We start from the raw sequence: 21,255 nt of genomic DNA, 5'->3' as shown, positions 1-21,255 counted from the left end.
GGATTCACGCTGTTAGGCCTAACAGAACTATCGAATTTTGTTACGAGAGATTCATTTGTTTTTGGGGCTCTAGAAATGTTGTGTAATGCTTGATCGAAATAGGGGCGTGACATCCCCATTTAAACAAATAAAACTTGGTAAGTGAAGAATCTTTGATACAAAACAAATTTTCGCTAAGATATAGCTTATATCTCCAGTCTACGACCATTTTAAACATCCTTTATATATAAAAGTGGGCGTGGTCTTTCACCGATCTCGTTAATTTGTACAACAAATATTTCCTGCTTAAAGAAAGTATGTATTCTCAATTTTCTTACGATGTTAATTTTTCTTGGCCTTATGGCTCCCGAAACATAGAAAAATGCTTAGTGATAAAAGGGGTAGCGCCACGCCCATTCTCAAAAATTTTAATTTTTTCCTATTTCTTTTCATATTTCCACTTGGGAAAAGAAATACCATTTTATTTGTCCACGACCCTTTCAAAAATCTTTTATACAAAAGTGGGCGTGGTCCTCAACCGATTTCATAAATTTTTCTTCTAAGAATTTCTTATACCAAAGGCAACTCCTCTGCCGAATTTAGTTACGATAGGTTAAACGCTTTTTGATTTATGTTTAATAATATTTGTAAAATTGTTTTGATCACAAGTGGGCGGTGCCACGCCTATTTCCAAAACCATTTTTATATTTTTATTTAAAGTCTCAATATCAGTCCACACATTTACTAAAAAATCAGATTTTTTGTATTTTCCGAAATGTTATATATATAAAAAGTGGGCGTGGTTACCATCCGATTTCGCTTTCGATGGGAGATGAGAGCCAAGGAACCCATACACCGAATTTCAATAAGGTATCCCAATATTTATTAAAGTTATCGTGTGCACAGACAGACGGACAGGCGGCGGACATGGCTAAATCAACTCCTTTTTTCATGCTGAGCATTTTGATATATAGAAGTCTATGTTTATCTCCATTAGTATATGCCGTTACGATCAACCGTTATATTACGAAAGTTAATATACTCTGTGTGCAAAGCAGGCTGAGTATATAAAAGCGGCCAGTTTTTATCCGATTTTTCATTAGAACGGGACTAAAATGTAGGAAAAGGAGCACAGTATCCAAATAATAAATAAAAAAATTATGTTTTCATTTGACTGGACGAAACGTTACAGTGTTGTGACTACACTAACGCTTACATCTTATGTATTACCCCATCACTGGGGTTAGAAGAAGCCCTAGTAAGGTTGCGGCCATTGTTATGAACGTGGTTATACTTATGGTTACGGCTACGGATGCCGCAACCGTTATGAGTGAGGTCATGATTACGGCTAAAAGAAAGTACACGCATTTTTTTCGGAAAGTGTATTATTAATTAAGTTTTTGGGGAACTAAGAGAAATGAAATGCAATTGCATCATCAATATTATTATGACCAAGAATTCCCCCCGTTTTTCTCTTCAATACCGCCTTGTTTTACCTTACAGTATAATATGCATAAATAAAGCTATTCAGTTTAACCTATAGTCGAATGATAACAACTAATAAAGAATACAAGAAAATGTTACGTTTTAATAAAGCGCTTTGTATAAGCTAATTAGTACGTAACGAACCGAGTTCAGTCTGGACCATTGTCCAACTCTTGTGTTTCGTAATTAGAAAAGAATTTGTCGCAATACAAAGGTATTTGTATACAGCAACAATGAATCGACTGTTAGACGGCTTATTTGGGTTGATATGCAGAAGCTGAAGATATGATTCGACTGATGAAAGGGTAGAACCAGATTAACACTACTTTTTTTAAAGTGGATGTGTCAGGATTGGAGGTCATAGAAGAATAGAAAGAAAGGGAAACCCCTTCATACTTAGCTTAAGTTTTTTCTTCTAAATCTATCTAAATATCTTTCAACGGCTTTGACTCCACCGGAGAGCGCTCCCGGAAAAAAATTTTTTTTTCTATGGCCCATGATAATTATAATAATATTATTTGAAGTTCCTTTTCTTGCCCTCGTTTCTTAATTTCGCTCTTTTCATAACCGAATTTCAAAAATCTACTCTCTGTCCTAATTAGAGCTTACTATTTCTCGTTTGTGTTCGAAAAAAAATCGTATTTCGAGCTTCGATAATCCCGTATGAAGCCGAATTTTCGATTATTTAAATGTGGAAGTTCTCGCTTGTGATCGGGAAGAAATTGAAAGCACTAAGGACTAGACTAGTACTAAGCACGATTAACATAAGTATATTTTTCTTTCATTCAAAAGCGCAGATTTTCAATCCATACAAAATATTTATGTTTTCGTTCTTGTGCGAATTTACATCAACAAGTTAAGAATGGGATTTTAATTAATTGCATAACAATTAGAATGCACCGTGTGCATGTGTGTGTCACCGCAATAGTGCGTGCCACTATTTTCCGTATTTACATATGTAGTATATTCAACACCCTGCAAGGAAATTTGCACAATTGCAAATCAGCTTTCAAGGCATTTAGTTTGATTTAAATGATTTAGATTTGAGCTGATTGATTTGAACTGAAAGTTATTCCGAAGTCATCCCGAAAAAGTACCAATAGATTCCTAGAACCACCCGAAATGATCCTGAGCATTTACCAAAAGAAAAAACAGAAACCGAAATGATCTTGATACGAATTAATGTAGTCCCGTTATGATCCCAAAAACAATTTAGAACTGACCTAAAACGCAAACCAAAAATAGTACCGAAATCAATCCTGAAATGCTAAAGAGAAAGTCTTAATATGGTCTTTAGATCAATCTCAAATATTTCTGCAACGACACAGAAACTGCCATTATTGTGAAATATCGAAATAATCCCTGATCCTCATATGCCTATAAAATATTATATAACTATTCTCGAAATTATAAGATAGTTTCGATATGATTCCTAAAACAGTCTCAAAGAGGTCACAAAACCATTCGAAACAGTGCCTAAATTATCAAAAAAGAGGCCGAAACGATCCAGAAATAGGTCCGAAATAATCTCGTAACTGTCTGAAGTAGTCCTATAATAGTTTTATGTTTTTACGTGTATATACATACATAAGCACTTAAGGTTTATATTGTAACGAATTTACTGCAATTCCCCTTATTTGCAATCTTCTGCCAAAGTTCGTATCGCTAAACTGTTGAATAAATAACTCCAATATTGAATAATGGAAAAATGGCCTTTATTAAAATACTTCACAATAACACTTATACTTTGCTACGAATAGCTTGCTTAATAACCAAACTGATTGATGCTCAAATGAAACCTATTCTCGCCTCTACTGTTGTCGCCTTTTTATGCTGTCTGATTTCTTCGGTGCATATTTCTAGGCTTTTCTAATTCCAGAACTTACTTGTTAGTTATAAATTTCTCAGCTACAACTACAGATGTATAATTTTTATAGCTTCTCTCATACCCCATGCGCTTGTATGTGTGAGCGACACTTCCACAATTATAATTGCATACCTTTAGGAGCATCTCAGATAAGATATCTGCATGTATTTGTGCATCTCTTCTCCGCTGCGTGTACGTACATAGGTGTAGACAAAATGATTAAATTATTGATGTGCATTCACGTCACTGCTTAGCATCGGCATAGGCATCGGCATGGTAGTACCCCTTAGTGTTGCTAACATTCGTAACAATATCGACTGCTACGTGTGTAACTTTATCTACACTTATGAAATTGTTGCACAAAAAATTAGTACTGCTAGATTACAGTATGTATTATACTCAGTTGCAGTTTGTCTCTCCATTTTATCTGTAGACTATTCTCCACTTCTATGGACGAAAAGGATATCGACTATTTATCGCAACCGATTCAGATATAGGTTATAAACTATGACCCATAGAGGTGCGTATCTCCGTTATTAAGTACAACCCGTTTTGTAGCGAGTTATTTACCAGTGCCACGAGTCTTCAATAATTGCCGCTAGATGGGTCTCCTAAGCATTATCTAAGTGACGATAAGCGTTTTTTTTACCCACAAATGTAGATGTATATACATGTAAAAAAACACGAATAACAAAAAGCATCAAATAAAATTTAAAAATAGTACCCAAACAATCCCTAAATAAAATTTAAAAATACTATCCAAATAATCCCGATATGCTCAAGATATAGTCTTGATATTATTCGTTGATAGTAGTGCATAAAAATAGTCTCGAAAAGATCCGAAAAGAGTTTTGAAATTATATCAAATAAATCTCGAAATGATCTTAGAAGGGTTCCAAAAAATTACAATATGATCCGAAAACAATCCCGAAACTATAGAAAAATAGTTTTGAAATGTTGTGCAGATAGTCCCCAAATCTTCCGGCGGTATCCAAAAATGATCAAGAAACTGTCGGATATCCTTCTCGAAAACAATCCTGAAATGTTCTGGAGACAGTCCCGACATGTTCAGCAGTACTCTCGAAGAGGTCAAGATATAATCCGAATTATTGGAAGCTAAGTACACATGTACTTTCATAAAAAAAGTGTTTGAATTTAGTTGCCTTTCCTGCAGGGTAGTCTACACAGTTAAGTACACGCGTACGTTTACGCGATGTCGGTAAGTTAAACTTTTTAAATTGTCAATTCCTATTTAGCAATAAATACAGCATTATTGTTAGCATCATAATTGCTTATTGTAAATGAATTTCGCTATTTCGATCTATTGTCGATCCTTTACAATGGGAATTGAAAACAATAAATAGGGGATAAATTTAAGTAAATGTACAGCTACATTAGCTTGAATGACAATATGTAACTCTGCAATTGGTCATTATAATGCATTCGCTTCTTCGCATTCCTTTTACTCGTTTCCTATTTTAATTACTCTCACTGTAAGCAGGAAAAGTGCATTTAAGTAGAACTACATTCGTTTGTGCTGTAAAAAAATTCCGGTTGAATGGACTTGAATTTGAAATTTATTTCAGAGTGTGTGCTGCTACCTTCATTATTACGCTCGGTTTACCTTCGGGAAGATTATGACCGATCTCCTCATCTATTTTCGTCGGACTTCTTTCTGATGTTTCCCACAAATCAGCGGGAAAGCGCTGTTTAAGCCGATTCTGAGCCAAATCTTTAAGAGAGATGGATTTGCCGGGGGGCGATCTCGCTTAGAAAAACTTTTAATTATTTAGATGCAGCTACAAATGCTCCAGGAGTCATAATATTCTGAATAAGGTAAGTTGGCAGCTTGTAGTCGCCGACATTCCACCGTCAAACTATAAGGCGAAACCGAGTGGATGTATGCGCTTAAATTACGGGGGAAATTAAAAAAGGTATGAGCTATCTAAACAGGACTGATCTCTCGAAGCTTATACTGTAGACATACCAATCATGTTAGGCAAGTTTAAATGAAGGCGAGAGTTTCACATAACCGATCAAGCAGGAAAGACATGGAACTAGCGTTACAACTTATATTTACAAAGATCTATTATCACTAACAAAAAAGAGCGAAACGTTGGTTCGTGATGGGTATTCAGACTGGACACTGCTATCTAGCGTCACACATTTTGAATTGGGCCTTCTCAGTGTTAGCAGATGCAGGAAGTACGGGTTGCAGGAGGAAACGATCAAGCACTTATTGTGGCCATGCTCTGTACTCACCGTGTTAAAACCCCAACTATAAGGAGTGACATCGCTAAGCAGCAAGTAGCATAGGTCCTATAAAGCTTTAAGTATTTGTCAAGAAGGCGGATTTGCTTTGTAAAATAGGTATTGGTTTTTGAACGCATTCAGTCTATGTGGGGGCCCTAACGGACCGGCCGGCTGAACCTACCCCCTGCCTGCAAATCATCATCCTGAATTGGCTGCTCTTGGTCACCGACATTCTAACGTGGAACTAAATTTTTCTAAGCGGTGTCGCCCCTCGGCAGTGTTTGGCAAGCGCTCCGAGAGTATTTCTGCCATGAAAAGCTCTCAGTGAAAACTCATCTGCCTTGCAGATGCCGTTCGGAGACGGCATGAAACATGTAGGTCCCGTCCGGCCAATTTGTAGGGAAAATCAAAAGGAGCGCGACGCAAATTGGAAGAGAAGCTCGGCCTTAGATATCTTCGGAGGTTATCGCACTTTACATTTTTTTTTATTTTTTATTTACTATACACTAGGGTGGGCAAAAAACAACCACAATTGTTTGCCTTTTGGTAGGATATAATTGTAGGACTTTATTTTGTATTCTAAAAATGATACACGACACGATAATAATTGGGGTATTCACGTAGGTATGGTTTTAAGGTGATAAAGTTATGTGTGCATTAGGGTAAGCCAAAAATATGTTTTCTCTTTTTAGTAAAGTGAAAATATTGTTCAGAACATCAAACAAAGTAGCCTTAAAAACTCCCGGCTTTTATTTTTATATTTAGAGGTGTCTCAATGCGATTTTAGTTTTCAAAATGTATAGGGAATTTTATACAATTTGACGTTAACTTCATAACTACTGAACGAGTTAGCTTTACAAAAAATGTATGTGGAACGGATTTATATAGAAAAAATAAGACCGTGTTGAGACAGCTCTTAGCATTAGAATGAAAAGCTGAAATTTTCACAGGCTCTGCTTTGGAACAATACTTTTTCACTACAGTAGAAGAAAAAAATTATTTGGAACACCTTATTGCACATATCACATTATAACTAGGCCTACGTGAGTACCCAAATTACTATCATATCGTGTATAGTTTTTAGAATGCAAAGGCATCCTCAGACTCAAGTATTTGTACCAGAAGTCTTTTGAATATTACACGATAAGACAATTTATAATAAAAAGTGATACAAACATAAGCTAAACAAATTAGCAGATGACCTCAGTGTCGACACAGAAATGACAGTTCGTGCTGTGATATGGGAAAGTCGAGCTGTACTAAATTGTATTTGTAATGGAAACGAGGGAAAGAAAGAAGTAAATATACATACAAATAAGTTAATGAAGATTTCAATTTACAAATGACGAACATATTTAATGCAATTATTATATTACATACTTAAGCATGTTTGATTGAGTGTCTTACATATTTACAAGCATTTTGTTATTAATCTAAAAATATCATAATATGAACTATAAAAATTGAAATGTTCAAATAGCGCGCCTGCTGTGCTTCACACGCACATCATCTATTAACCGTAATAAGTGTGTAATGAAGGTCGTTTTCCCACAATTTTCCCATTACGTACGTACCAGGGATGCGTGTGTATGTGTGCATTTATGCTTTGTAAAGGCGCTCAAGCGGGCATGAAGTTTGACATGTCTGCGTTATGCTCAATTTATAATTCGAGCTGGGAACCATGAATAAAGAAAAATTTCTCTATTAATAAGTCACAGCCAAGATTTGCAGTTTTTTTTTTAGGGCACATTTATGAAAATGTCAACTGTAGTGGGTAAAAATTATTTTGGTTAGATGTTTTTAAGAAAGTGGTTTTTAGTAATGTGTGTGTTCTGCAACGCCTCAAAGTGACACCCTACTTTTAACTGGGCTGTCCTCTGCTAATCACTAAAATTTCATTTCTGAATTTTTAAATTTTATTTTCACTTTTCAAAACACTATTAGTATTCATTAATGTAAAGAAAGAGATCCTCTTTCTGGTGCACTAAATATGTAAAAGGGATAGTTTTCACTAGTAATAATTAACGTTCATACACGCATTTGTGTGTAAGTATCTTATTGAGAAGATAAATTGTTTTACGTTCTGGGAAATTGCTAATGTTTTTGGTTACTTTGTTGTCTCTCATTTGGCAATCAGATGTTGTTCTCCTACTACCCTTTCGTAACGCAACTATTGTGTTTGATGGACAACGCAAATGTCAAAGGACACTCCCACACATACCAACTATTAACATTAGACTGAGTCGAAAAAATTGCAAGGTTCACGTTTAGCGCGTTTCGGAACAAATTTAAAATTTTTGATGAGTAACATCTTTACTTACGGTATGGGTGAATCCAGAATGTAAACGTAAGGTAAGTATAAGCGTTTAATGTTTGAAGGCGGTATGCTATATAAAGGAATACAGAATGTAGGTGTAGGGTAAGTATAGTCACACATATTAGAAAATATTTAATGGTTCTTTTTGTTGTTCTGCTTTTCCGACAGGGTGGATAGTTGATGTAAATGATTTCCGTCATCCCTTATAAAATTTTGTGAGAAAGAGACAAACCGGTTTCGGCTTTGCGCCATCATCAATGTAAATTTTCATTCGGAGTAATTGATATCGGTTTGTTTTCGAAGTGTTAACGACGAGTTAAAGACAAGTTAACGATTTGTCATTAAATCGTTATAAATTTCCTATCAACAACAAACTTTATCTAAGAGTTAAAGGTAAGTGTAGGCGTTATATGTGTGAATGATATGCGAGAAAAAAAGAAAGGAAAAACGAAAATGCTGGCAGAGGAGAAACAAAAATCGAGGCCGGGAAAAGCTTTATAAATTCTTCTTCGAAGGGTTAACAGCTTATTATCGATAACAACTGTTATCGGTGAGTTATCGAAGGATTATGGACGTATTATCTATTTGTTTTCGACGAGCTATCGGGTTTTTAACTATTTGTTATAGGCTTCTTATCGATGAGTTATCGATTTTTTATCAAAAATTTATAATTTGTCATCGATAGCAAACGTTATCGGCAAGTTATGGGGTTTTTATCCATGAGTTATCGGTTTTTTTATTATTATCGAAAATGTATTGGATTTTTATCGAATGGTTATCCATTCAATTTGCTATCCACAAATTACCGATGTATTATCGGGAAGCTATGGATTTGATGCAAGAGTGTTACCGATTTAAATCGTTGACTTGTCCAATCTTGTAATCGATATCATCACTACCAACGAATTATCTGAATTTTCGTTCGGCACACTCATGATGCACACTCAGTGTGTATTTCTCCCTGCACAATAGTGAGACAGTCACGCAAAGCGACAGTTGCACACTATTGGTCAAATACAACGTCCGAATGGAGCTCATCGGGTGCATAGCGGGACAGTTGGTAGCCGCACGTGTCCTCACAGCGCTTAAGGTCCCGAACAAATAAGAATAACCTATTTGATGATGCAGCGCTCACAGATTAGTTGACTGCATGTGTTTGTATGGAGATCGTCAAATAGGTTATTCTTATTTGTTCTGGCCTTAAGTCTGAGCTAGGTGTATTTAAATTAATCAAGCAAAGGCCGCGACTATGGCGGAACCACCTACAACTTAACTAGCAAAGGAAGTGTTATTAAGGTCTGCAAAGGGATGAAATTGCCACTTCGTGGGACACCACAATGTTAAAAGTGTCTGTGGAAATCACTGCAATAGTTTTGCTATAGTTCGGAACTAGTGCGATTCGCTGCAGCAAACTCCAAGCACTGCGTTATCGCATCAAGTTTTATAATATCGTCAACTGCCCATCAGGCCGATGGCTGTAAGGCAGAAAAAGAAGAAGTTTGATAGAAATGGTATAGAGGAAAAGAAGCATATTTAAACAATGCAAGAGTGTTAAACCGTATTTTCACAGTAATGACTGGATTAGACACTGAAATAATAATATTCCTGAGCAGCGAGCGAACTGACGACAAACTGGCCAGAAGGACAAGTGAAAATTGCAAAATTGCTTCAATACAAAAAAGCAGAAAAGGCAAACTAAATAGCGCAAAGTAACACTCGGAAGCAGACCCAACCAAGGCCCCAGGTGAGAACACCTAATCTGATGTTCTATAAAGCCTCTGTAGTAATGCTTGGGTTTCAGTAAGTCCAAGTTTACCACAAAATCGGTCATATCAATGAAAACGGATTGTCATACAACGTCAAATGCGTTTGGCGTCCATTTTGACAACAAAGTGAGAACACAATTGACCAATAAGTGAAACCGGTTATTGCAAATTTGATATTAAATTTTAATTTGATAGCATGTTGGCAATTTATTTTGTTTGCCAACTAGTGCGCCACCAGTAAATAATGGAACAACGTGGGAAAATATTAAAACGCGTTTTGTAATAATTGCATATTCAGCTTATGTTTTGTCTACACACTGCTTTACCGACTTCGAGTCAGTTATGTGACATAATGCAAATACATTTGACATCAAATTACCAGCGGGACACTTTTACTTACTTACTTAATTGACTGCTTAACCGTTTAAACGGTTATGGCCGTCCAACAAGACGCGCTATTCGCTTCTTTTCCCAGCCAACCGGCGCTAATTGGTCACACGAAGGGGTTTTCCACCTGGTCCTTCCAGCGGAGAGGAGGCCGCCCTCTACCCCTGCTTCCATATGCGGGTTCCGATAGAAACACTTTCTTGGCCGGAGGGTCATCCTTCATTCGCATAACATGGCCTAGCCAGCGCAGCCGCTGCGTTTTAATTCGCTGGACTATATTGATGTCTGCGTAGAGGTCGTACAGCTCATCGTTAAATCTTCTTCGGTACTCGCCATCGCCAACGCGTTAGATGTCCATAAATCTTTCGAAGAACTTTTCTCTCGAACACTTCCAGAGCCGCTTCATCTGATGTTGTCATGGTCCATGCTTCTGCACCATATAGCAGGACGGGTACGATAAGTGACTTGTAGAGTATGACTTCGTTTGGTGGGTCACTTTTAGGGAGTTTTTATGTCAGTAATTTTGACCTAATGAAAACCATGCATAAGTCAGTTACGGTAAAGTTACACTAAAATGTATACAGCAGCAGCACAATTGGAACGTATCAAGTTCGTGATAATACATTTTATTTGACAACGTGGCACTATACCAGAGATCAAATTTGTACAAAAATTCATGAAGAAAACTATTAAATGCAAAATGTTAATGTCTTTTTAATAAGACTTCAAGAGAAATGTATCGAAATTTCTCTAATACACATCTTTATAGAATTTTATTAAGAATACGAATCAGCTAATATTGTCTAAAACCTTTGCGCACCCTAATAAACTCGCATATTACTTTTATTAATCTATGTATGTAGGTATACATTCTAAATAAAATTTTTTTTTTGGTATCAGAATTTTGGATGCACTTGTTCTTGGTTTTATTTTGTCGGCTTTTTTTTTCACTTGTTGTACATATAATGTTGCGGTTGTTGTGGGTGGGTCAAAACACGTCATGGGTCTATGAACATTTCAACTACTGTGGTGGTTGGGTTTCAACTTTCTGAGTGTTAGTGATATAATAATGAGATTTTTGTGAGGAGAGACAATTTATTTAGTTTACAAGTTAGCTTGCATTCGGAATTTTATAAATAATTCATTTTGTTCAGCTAAGAAAATCTTTTAGTGCTATGTGGATTCTAATGCCCGAGAAATAATGAAGTTTTTCATATAGATGCGCAATCTTATACATGCCAGTAACATCGCCAAAATCATCCAAGAAGTTGCGTTTGTAAATACGAAGGAACTTCAGACTTGGCAATTGAAGTTAGATACGCTTTGCTCATTCACGTACAAAATTTCGCGAAGCACTGTTATAAACATTTCCACTATACAAGAAAAATACTTGCTAACATATTTGGTCCTCTATTCAATTTTTATACTCAGTTGAGCAAAGCTCACAGAGTATATTAAGTTTGATTAGATAACGGTTGGTTGTACATATATAAAGGAATCGAGATAAATATAGACTTCCATATATCAAAATAATCAGGATCGAAAAAAAATTTGATTGAGCCATGTCCGTCCGTCCGTCCGTTCGTTAACACGATAACTTGAGTAAATTTTGAGGTATCGTGATGAAATTTGGTATGTAGGTTCCTGAGCACTCATCTCAGATCGCTATTTAAAATGAACGATATCGGACTATAACCACGCCCACTTTTTCAATATCGAAAATTTCGAAAAAACAAAAATTGCGATAATTCATTACAAAAGAGAGATAAAGCGACGAAACCTGGTAGTTCAACTTATGACGCAGAATAGAAAATTAGTAAAATTTTGGACAATGGGCGTGGCACCGCCCACTTTTAAAAGAAGGTAATTTAAAACTTTTGCAAGCTGTAATTTGGCAGTCGTTGAAGATATCATGATGAAATTTGGTAGGAACGTTACTCTTATTAGTATATGTCTGCTTAATAAAAATTAGCAAAATCGGAGAACGAACACGCCCACTTTTTAAAAAAAAAAATTTTTTTTAAATCAAATTTTAAAAGAAAAGTTAATATCTTTATAGTATATAAGTAAATTATGTCAACATTCAACTCTAGTAATGATATGGTGCAACAAAATAAAAAAATAAAAGAAAATTTCAAAATGGGCGTGGCTCCGCCCTTTTTCATTTAATTTGTCTACGATACTTTTAACGCCATAAGTCGAACAAAAATTAACCAATCCTTTTGAAATTTGGTAGGCGCATAGATTTTATGACGATAACTCTTTTCTGTGAAAATGGGCGAAATCGGTTGATGCCACGCCCAGTGTTTATACACAGCCGTCCGTCTGTCCTTCCGCATGGCCGTTAACACGATAACTTGAGCAAAAATCGACATATCTTTAATGAACTTAGTTCACGTGCTTACTTGAACTCACTTTATCTTGGTATGAAAAATAAACGAAATCCGGCTATGACCACGCCCACTTTTTCGATATGGAAAATTACGAAAAATGAAAAAATGCCATAATTCTATACCAAATACGAAAAAAGGGATGAAAAATGGTAAGGTAATTGGATTGTTTTATAGAAGCGAAATATAACTTTGGAAAAAACTATATAAAATGGTTGTGACACCTACCATATTAAGTAGAAGAAAATGAAAAAGTTCTGCAGGGCGAAATAAAAAACCCTTAAAATCTTGGCAGGTATTACATATATAAATAAATTAGCGGTATCCAACAGATGATGTTCTGGGTCACCTTGGTCCACATTTTGGTCGATATCTGGAAAACGCCTTCACATATACAACTACCACCACTCCCTTTTAAAACTCTCATTAATACCTTTAATTTGATATCCATATCGTACAAACTCATTCTAGAGTCACCCCTGGTCCACCTTTATGGCGATACCTCGAAAAGGCGTCCACCTATAGAACTAAGGCCCACTCATTTTTAAAATACTCATTAACTCCTTTCTTTTGATACCCATATTGTACAAACAAATTCTAGAGTCACCCCTGGTCCACCTTTATGGCGATATCTCGAAAAGGCTTCCATCTATTGAACTAAGGCCCACTCCCTTTTAAAATACTTATTAACACCTTTCATTTGATACCCATATCGTACAAACATATTCTAAAGTCACCCCTGGTCCACCTTTATGGCGATACCTCGAAAAGGCGTCCACCTATAGAACTAAGGCCCACTCATTTTTAAAATACTCATTAACTCCTTTCTTTTGATACCCATATTGTACAAACAAATTCTAGAGTCACCCCTGGTCCACCTTTATGGCGATATCTCGAAAAGGCTTCCATCTATTGAACTAAGGCCCACTCCCTTTTAAAATACTTATTAACACCTTTCATTTGATACCCATATCGTACAAACATATTCTAAAGTCACCCCTGGTCCACCTTTATGGCGATATCTCGAAAAGGCGAACACCTATAGAACGAAGGCCCTCTCCCTTTTAAAAATACTCATTAACACCTTTCATTTGATACCCATATCGTACTAACAAAGTCTAGAGTCACCTGGTCCACCTTTATTTCGATACCTCGAAAAGGCGTCCACCTATAGAACTAAGGCCCACTCATTTTTAAAATACTCATTAACTCCTTTCTTTTGATACCCATATTGTACAAACAAATTCTAGAGTCACCCCTGGTCCACCTTTATGGCGATATCTCGAAAAGGCGAACACCTATAGAAGGAAGGCCCACTCCCTTTTAAAAATACTTATTAACACCTTTCATTTGATACTCATATTGAACAAACAAATTCTAGGGTCACCCCTGGTCCACCTTTATGGCGATATCTCGAAACGGCGTCCACCTATGGGACTAAGGATTACTCCCTTTTAAAATACTTATTAACTCCTTTCTTTTGATACCCATATTGAACAAACAAATTCTAGGGTCACACCTGGTCCACCTTTATGGCGATATCTCGAAACGGCGTCCACCTATGGGACTAAGGATTACTCCCTCATAAAATAATCTTTAATGCCTTTCATTTGATACACATGTCATACAAACACATTCCATGGTTTCCCTCGGTTCATTTGCCTACATGGTTATTTTCCCTTATGTTGTCACCATAGCTCTCTACTGAGTATGTAATGTTCGGTTACACCCGAACTTAACCTTCCTTACTTGGTTTATTGCAGTTTTTAACTGTGGAATATTTTAGAAAAGTACCAGCAAATGTGAAAAATTATTTCACTTGCAAAGTGTGAAAGCACGCTTAGCCAAAACAAAGATCAGATTCTTCTTCTTATGCTTTGCTTGCAATAAAAGTTGGAAGATGACTACTTTTAAATGTCAGATGGCGCCAGTGTGGCTCAATCTACCGTTCTCCATAAAAATACCTTCAATCTACTCATAATACATAAGATTGAGTTAAACGCATCTATTTGAAAAACTGCTTATCTGACGGGGCTTTAATTGATATTGTGTACTCGGAGAGATGGATGGACAAATAAACAGATGGTTATGCGACAGACGTGATTTGTTTAATATTTATTTTATTATAAAGGAGTTGAATATATTTATTTATAAATGAGGAGTTCCACACCAAAACACAATAAGTGATTGATAACATGTTTCTATATGAATGAGAAAAAGTGCCCAATCTTAAATGGAGGCACGTTAACAAATTATAATTACAATATTGTCAAACAAATTTATTTATTCCATTTTGATGTGAAAGGTATTAGCTATTTATAGAATATATAATTAGATACCGTATTCCAGCAACCCTAGAAAAAGTGGGCGGATCATGTGTAACATTTTTGTAATATTAAGGCCTTCATTCTGCAATGCGAACGATAGCTCAGACGTTACCGTTTCTTACTTTATGTCAAACTGCGAGGCAAAAACAAGTGTCAAATGATATGTTGCCAACGTTTAACATAGTGCAAATACGCTAGCGATTCGTCTCTGAGGCGAAACGACCGTTCGTTTCGTAATAGAGAAGGATGCCCTAATACTTCCCAAGGCAGCCGGTTCTATGTACCGGAGTGACTCGATATTTTTCCCTACGAAGGGTTGTCATTTCAGTGTAATCACTGCTACAACAACAACAACGCCGTAATACCCCAATATCAAGTATAAGGCCTGGCTCTAGCTCCGCTTGGGAGTAGTTCATAGAGCAAGTTTTTGGAAGGTTCCCTCCCGTAGGTGCTCCATGGAGTACTCTTAAGTAGTGTTCCGAGCTAAGGTAGGGCATCCCAATGTAAATTGTACCTAACTTTTTAAATTTATGAGGATCAGTAGTGAAGTACTCGTTTAGCTCTTAAATACTCCTAAAGTACTCCTTAAATCATCTTAAAGCAGTATATATATCAATACTCCGCAAGGTATCCCCATTCATATAACAAACTTTTCAACTTAAAGAACCTAAAAATTATATGAAATTATTACGTTTGGAATGTTTTAGATTGATAAATTTTCTGTTTCTTTCTTCTCGTAAAGATTATTACCTAGATTTAAAAGTAAAGTTAATTCCCATCTATATCTCCGAATATATATTTGGAACTCCTCAATTAGAGTAATGCGAAAACATGTCTGAAGAACCCACAGTGACTCACAGTTGCTAATGAAAAATACTTTGAACTGTAGAAACAAACGCCTTCTTGCTAAAGTCCTGTCCACCCAATGTCATATACTGGCGTGAAAATGATAACTTGGCACGATATGCCGTCGAAAAGGTTTAGGCCGAGCTTCTCTTCCGATTTGAGGGTATGCAACGTTATAATGTCTCCTATAATTTGTCAAACGGGATCTATATATTTTATACCGACTTTGATGACATGCACTTTGGGTGAATTCGCTGAATAGCTTTTAATGGCAGTATTACACTAAGGTTTTTCAAGCCAGATACGCCATCCTATTCAGGAAAACCTTTTTTAAGATACTTTGATCTTAGTACCCCCGGGACTTAACCCAATGTACTCCCATGTGGAAGTGAAAGTCACGGTCATATCTTGTCGTTGTCATGCGAAGGATTACCATTCCTCGTGTTCCAATGAAACGTGAACCAAATACGGATAGAGATTTAACATGCAAATGCAACAACAATGTTATCCATATGGTCCATATTGTTGTTGCATTTGCATGTTCAATCTCTATCCATATCTGGTTCATTTTTCATTAGAACACGAGGATTGAAAAACTGCAACTTGTGTGTAGCTGTAACCCCGCTTACTTTTCGATTATGGAATGATAAGAAAGATGCAAAATCGGCGTTTAAATGAAATCTCTACATAGCAAGTAAGGAAGGATAAGTTCGGGAGTAACCGAACATTACATACTCAGATGTCAAATTACAGCTTGCAAAACTTTTAAGTTACCTTCTTTTAAAAGGGGGCGGTGCCACGCCCATTCTCCAACGTTTTGCTCATTTTCTATTCTGCGTCATAAGGCCAATCCACCTACCAACTTTCATTGCTTTATCCGTCTTTGGTAATGAATTATCGCACTTTTTCGGTTTTTCGAAATTATCGATATCAAAAAAGTGGGCGTGGTTATAGACCGATTTCGTTCATTTTAAATAGCGATCTGAGCACTCATCCAGGAACCTACATACCAAATTTCATTAAGCTACCTCAAAATTTACTCAAGGACGGACGGACGGACGGACGCACATGGCTAAATTAATTTCTTTCTTCGCCCAGATCATATATATCTCGAATAGTTTATGCCGTTACAGGGTACCGATATGCGAACAAAATTAATATACTCTGTGAGCTCTGCTCAGATGAGTATAAATAGTAAGTATAATGAATACCCTACTTCGTCCATTTTCCATGGGTACTTCTTTCATTATTTGTACAGCCACAAAAAATATGAAGTAATAAGCAAGTAGACTGATTTTGAAGCCAACCTCAAACTACGTTGATCTGGTTTTAAACGGTTTTATTTAGCTTGACTTGACAGGCAGGCCGCACGGCCGCATGCACGGCCGTTGTGAACGAATTTTGTAATTGAAATTTAAGTAACTTCGCGCTAAGCTACAAGCTTGAAAATTGGAATATAGTTCAGAACCCAATGACAATGCAATAATACGAAAAAAAATCGCCGCTAGGTGGCGCAAGCATCGAGATATGCACAAAAATCGTATTTGTGGTCCGATTTGGCTCATATTTGGAACAAATGTTACATACAATCCGGTAGAAGTGACATCAAAATATTTTGGAGTTGGAGGGGGGACAAGCATACGTGGCGAAGAGTCGAGTAAAGTCTTTGGAAGGATTATGTATTGAGGACTTAGATTGTAACAAATTGTCAGGAAAGAGTTCTTGTAATATTGAGACACTAAATGAACTAAATAGGATGAGAAATGGTAGGCAAATAAATAAAGACTAAACACTTGTAAATAAAATAATAAAAAAAAAAATTTTTAGTTAAACGGTTTTATTGAAAACAATAATTGCATGAAATAATAATAATACTAAAAGCTAGAAAATAATTAGGTAGGTGCTAGGTTGATCAGACAATTAAATAAAAGCGTTGGACGCGTCATATTTCCATTGATAGTCATATATAAGACCAACTGAACCAACCGTAATCAGGTTATGCTACGTCTTACATTTTTAGATATTTCACGCACCCAACGCTTTTATTTAATTGTCTGATCAACGCCCTAGATTGGTGAGGAGTGTGATGACTAGTACCTAGGATCTACCTAATTATTTTCTAGCTTTTTGTATTATTATTATTTCATGTAAGTATTGTTTTCAATGAACCCTTTTAACTTAAACATTTTTTTTTAATTATTTTATTTTATTTAAATTGCGTCCAACTCGTGAGGTGTGCTTTGATATACAGTCTCAAGCGCCTACGAGAGTACGAGTTGAATATTTGAATACGTAGTAAGTCCAACTCTGCAGCTAGTAACTAGAAACCTTTTGCGAAGGTAACACCTGCATATGGACAAAATTAGTTTAAATCCTTAGATATTCCAGAAGACGTTTTTTAATACAGTTAGGGACAGCGCCCTTCCGGGAATCTAATAGATATTGTTGGGTATGTATAGGTTAAAAATCGGAATGGCCAAGCGGAGCTCGTAGCGAGTCTTCTTAGAAAGCAAGAGCCTCATAGTAAAACTGTTGTATGTAGGAATACTATATCGAAGAGTTTACCTTTCTTTGAAGATGTTAACTATGGTTGTAGAACTACCAACGAGCAATCTCCAAAGTTTCTCGTCGACGCTCGTTTTCTGATATGATGGTTGCGCAAGAGCCTCTTCTGCATTAACTATGTTTGCCGGCTCTACAGGAATCCCAGTCATACCATTGAGAGAATGGAATAAGTTAAGGCTACCCATTATTTCCGGGTTGAATGGTTTCCTTCTGCACATTTTTCTGCCACTGATTGCCTACCAAAATTTGGCTTTGATGGGATTGCGTCCCCAAATAGGCGGATTTGGTAAAATTGCCCTTATTGAGGGTTGACTGCCAAGTACTCTGGAAGCTAGATGCGTAAACAAATAATTTCACGCTATTTGAGAATAATTTTAACAGCTTTTCATTGGCGATAACCGACACCGACAAGTTGTTCCACTATTGCTCGGAGTGACTGTTGATGGCCATTTACGACGCTACGTTAGCCTACTCGGTTTATTTGTGATTTGCTATTGTTGTTGCCGCGTAACTTTCTAACATCTAGATATCTATGATGGCTTTGAACTACAACCTTTTATGTATGCAGACTATAAAATTAAAACCGCTTACTGTAGTACACGTTCATACAAGTGCGGTACCGAATTAGAGTAACAAAATTATGGGTACTATTTCCAAATACTTGCAATCATTTAAATGCTAATACTGGCTACCCATATAACAGCAGAATGTAAAAAAAAAAAACAAGTAAGGAAGTCTAAGTTCGGGTGAAACCGAATATTACATACCCAGCTGTACACTTGAACTGCAGTTGTTGGTTTTTTTTTTGTGTGCTTTATAGTGTTACAAGGCAGCGCAATAATACATATACATATGGTTCTATTCTGAATTAATTTTTCTTGGAGTTATGGCTCCCGAAACATAGAAAATTGCTTAGTCATTAAAGGGGCGGTGCCACGCCCATTTTTTTAAATTTGAATTTTTTCTTATTTATTGTTATAAATCCACTTGGGAAGAGAAATACCATTGATATAAAGCTCTTTTTTGCAAAGATTTGACTTATTTTATTCGTCCACGATCCTTTTAAAAATCTTTTATATAAAAGTGGGCGTGTTCCTTAACCGATTTCGTTAATTTTTTTTTAAAGCATTCCGTATAGTAAAGGCAACCTCTCTGCCGAATTTTGTTACGACAGGTTTAACGATTTTGATTTATGATTACTAATATTTGTAAAATTTATTTTATGAAAAGTGGGCGGTGCCACGCCCATTTAAAAAAAAAAATTCAAATTTGTATCAAGAGTCTCAATGTCAGTCCACACGTCTAATTTCAACATTCTAGGTGTATTATTTACTAAATAAGCAGGTTTTTTGTGTTTTCCAAAATGTTATATATATAAAAAGTGGGCGTGGTTATCATCCGATTTCGCTCATTTTCAATACTAATATATTCTGGGTCCAGATAAGCTCGTGTACCAAATTTGGTGAAGATATCTCAATATTCACTCAATTAATCGTGTTAACGGACAGACGGACGGACGGACGGACGGACATGGCTAAATCAAATTTTTTTTCGATACTAATGATTTTGATATATGGAAGTCTATATCTATCTCGATTCTTTTATACCTGTACAACCAACCGTTATCCAATCAAAGTTATATAATACCCTGTGTACAAGTACAGCTGGGTATAATTACGCCTTACCGTTTATGAAAAACATGTGTTGGAATTATCTGCTTATGTATGTACTTGTTTTCTTATAGCAGGGAAACCAAAAACCTGGGCTTAAACCAGACCTGTAAAGTACTGAGTACATACTTGTACTAGTACCAAATAAGTGCAAGTACTCAAGTACTTCAAATCTAAGTACAAAGTATCAGTACTACGGTACTTGTACTTCGAATCTGAAAGTACAAGTAGATACACTTACGAAATACTTGCAAGTACACCAAAGTACTTTTTCTGATAAAATATGTCACTTTGATTCGTAAATGGAAAATCAAAATATGAGTAAAATTTATATTAGAAAGCAACAAGAAGTAAAACACCATCAAATAAGTACAAATTGTACAACAACTAACAATATTAAAGTAGTTTTGCGTTTGCCTTCATTTGTACTAGCTTTTCAAATGAAAAGTCCTTGACTGATTGCGTTTTAGGACCATAAATAATGCCTGCTAAGGAAAATAAGCGCTATACTGGGTCGGAGGAAGCTGAGGGTGTATTCATTTTTAGTGATAGGTCCTTCATAAGAGGATAACTCTGAAGCATATTGAAATCTGTTGATGTATCATTAAAATACCTGTAAAACTCTTCTTCAACCATTTTGTCAAAGTTAGGTGATCGTAGGGTGCTGGTTGATCCGCTTCAAAACCGTTCAATACTTATCAAAGTACTTCGAAAGTACTTACAAGTACTTTTCTTATACTTCAACAATTCAAGTACAAGTACCTCGATACTTATACTTTTACTAATTTTTCGAAGTACTGAGGTACTGATACTCGTACTTGTACTGGTACTTTTTCTTTACAGGTCTGGCTTAAACATAATATCCCAAAAATAAGTAGTGCACATAAACCTGAATTTCAATTTCCTAAGCTCATTAAACCCAAACGCTGCTATGAATGCCTGAAATGCGGGCAAAAAGTATGATAATAGAAGTCTAGTTGCGCAAAAAAGTAATTATGGTACATACTCACTACATATCAATAATTTAATATTCATGCATAGACATATTACTATGCATGCTTGAACTTACCAACAGACATTTTGTCAAACTTCCGCTACGGGAGACACAACAAAAGTTACTTTGTTTGCCGTTATTAAAAAGTTTTTGGCAGTGCACTTGTTGCTCCATACAAACTTAAAAGAGTGTGGCTACTTGTTAGGGTGTAAACTTTTAATGGCCAACTCCACGTCGGGGCCACTAATGACTTATAGCCAATTAACGTACATATGTATGGGTGTATGTATGTGCCGATAGCCAAAAACGTATATCCGCCGGATGTGCCGTTAAACAGTGGAAACTTAGTTGCGTGTTGCGCCTTTTTTGATTACAAATTAATAATAACAATAACAAAGAGATCTGAAAG

At 36.1% G+C, this 21,255-nt stretch overlaps 1 protein-coding gene across 1 annotated transcript in view; it reads right to left on the bottom strand.

Annotated features, from left to right (window-relative positions):
- The window catches only part of stumps (DBB domain-containing protein stumps), a 192,887-nt gene that overhangs the window by 128,312 nt on the left and 43,320 nt on the right, over positions 1 to 21,255 (bottom strand). The window contains exon 2 of the mRNA XM_067763072.1: positions 20,922 to 21,248. Coding sequence (XP_067619173.1) covers positions 20,922 to 20,931 — 10 coding nt within the window. The 5' untranslated portion in view covers positions 20,932 to 21,248. The remainder of the gene's footprint in view (positions 1 to 20,921; positions 21,249 to 21,255) is intronic.

The sequence above is a fragment of the Eurosta solidaginis genome, chromosome 1, assembly GCF_040869045.1.
Source record: "Eurosta solidaginis isolate ZX-2024a chromosome 1, ASM4086904v1, whole genome shotgun sequence".
Classification (NCBI taxonomy): domain Eukaryota; kingdom Metazoa; phylum Arthropoda; class Insecta; order Diptera; family Tephritidae; genus Eurosta; species Eurosta solidaginis.
The sequence above is the reverse complement of the archived record's forward strand: the minus strand, read 5'-3'. Positions and strand labels throughout refer to the sequence as shown.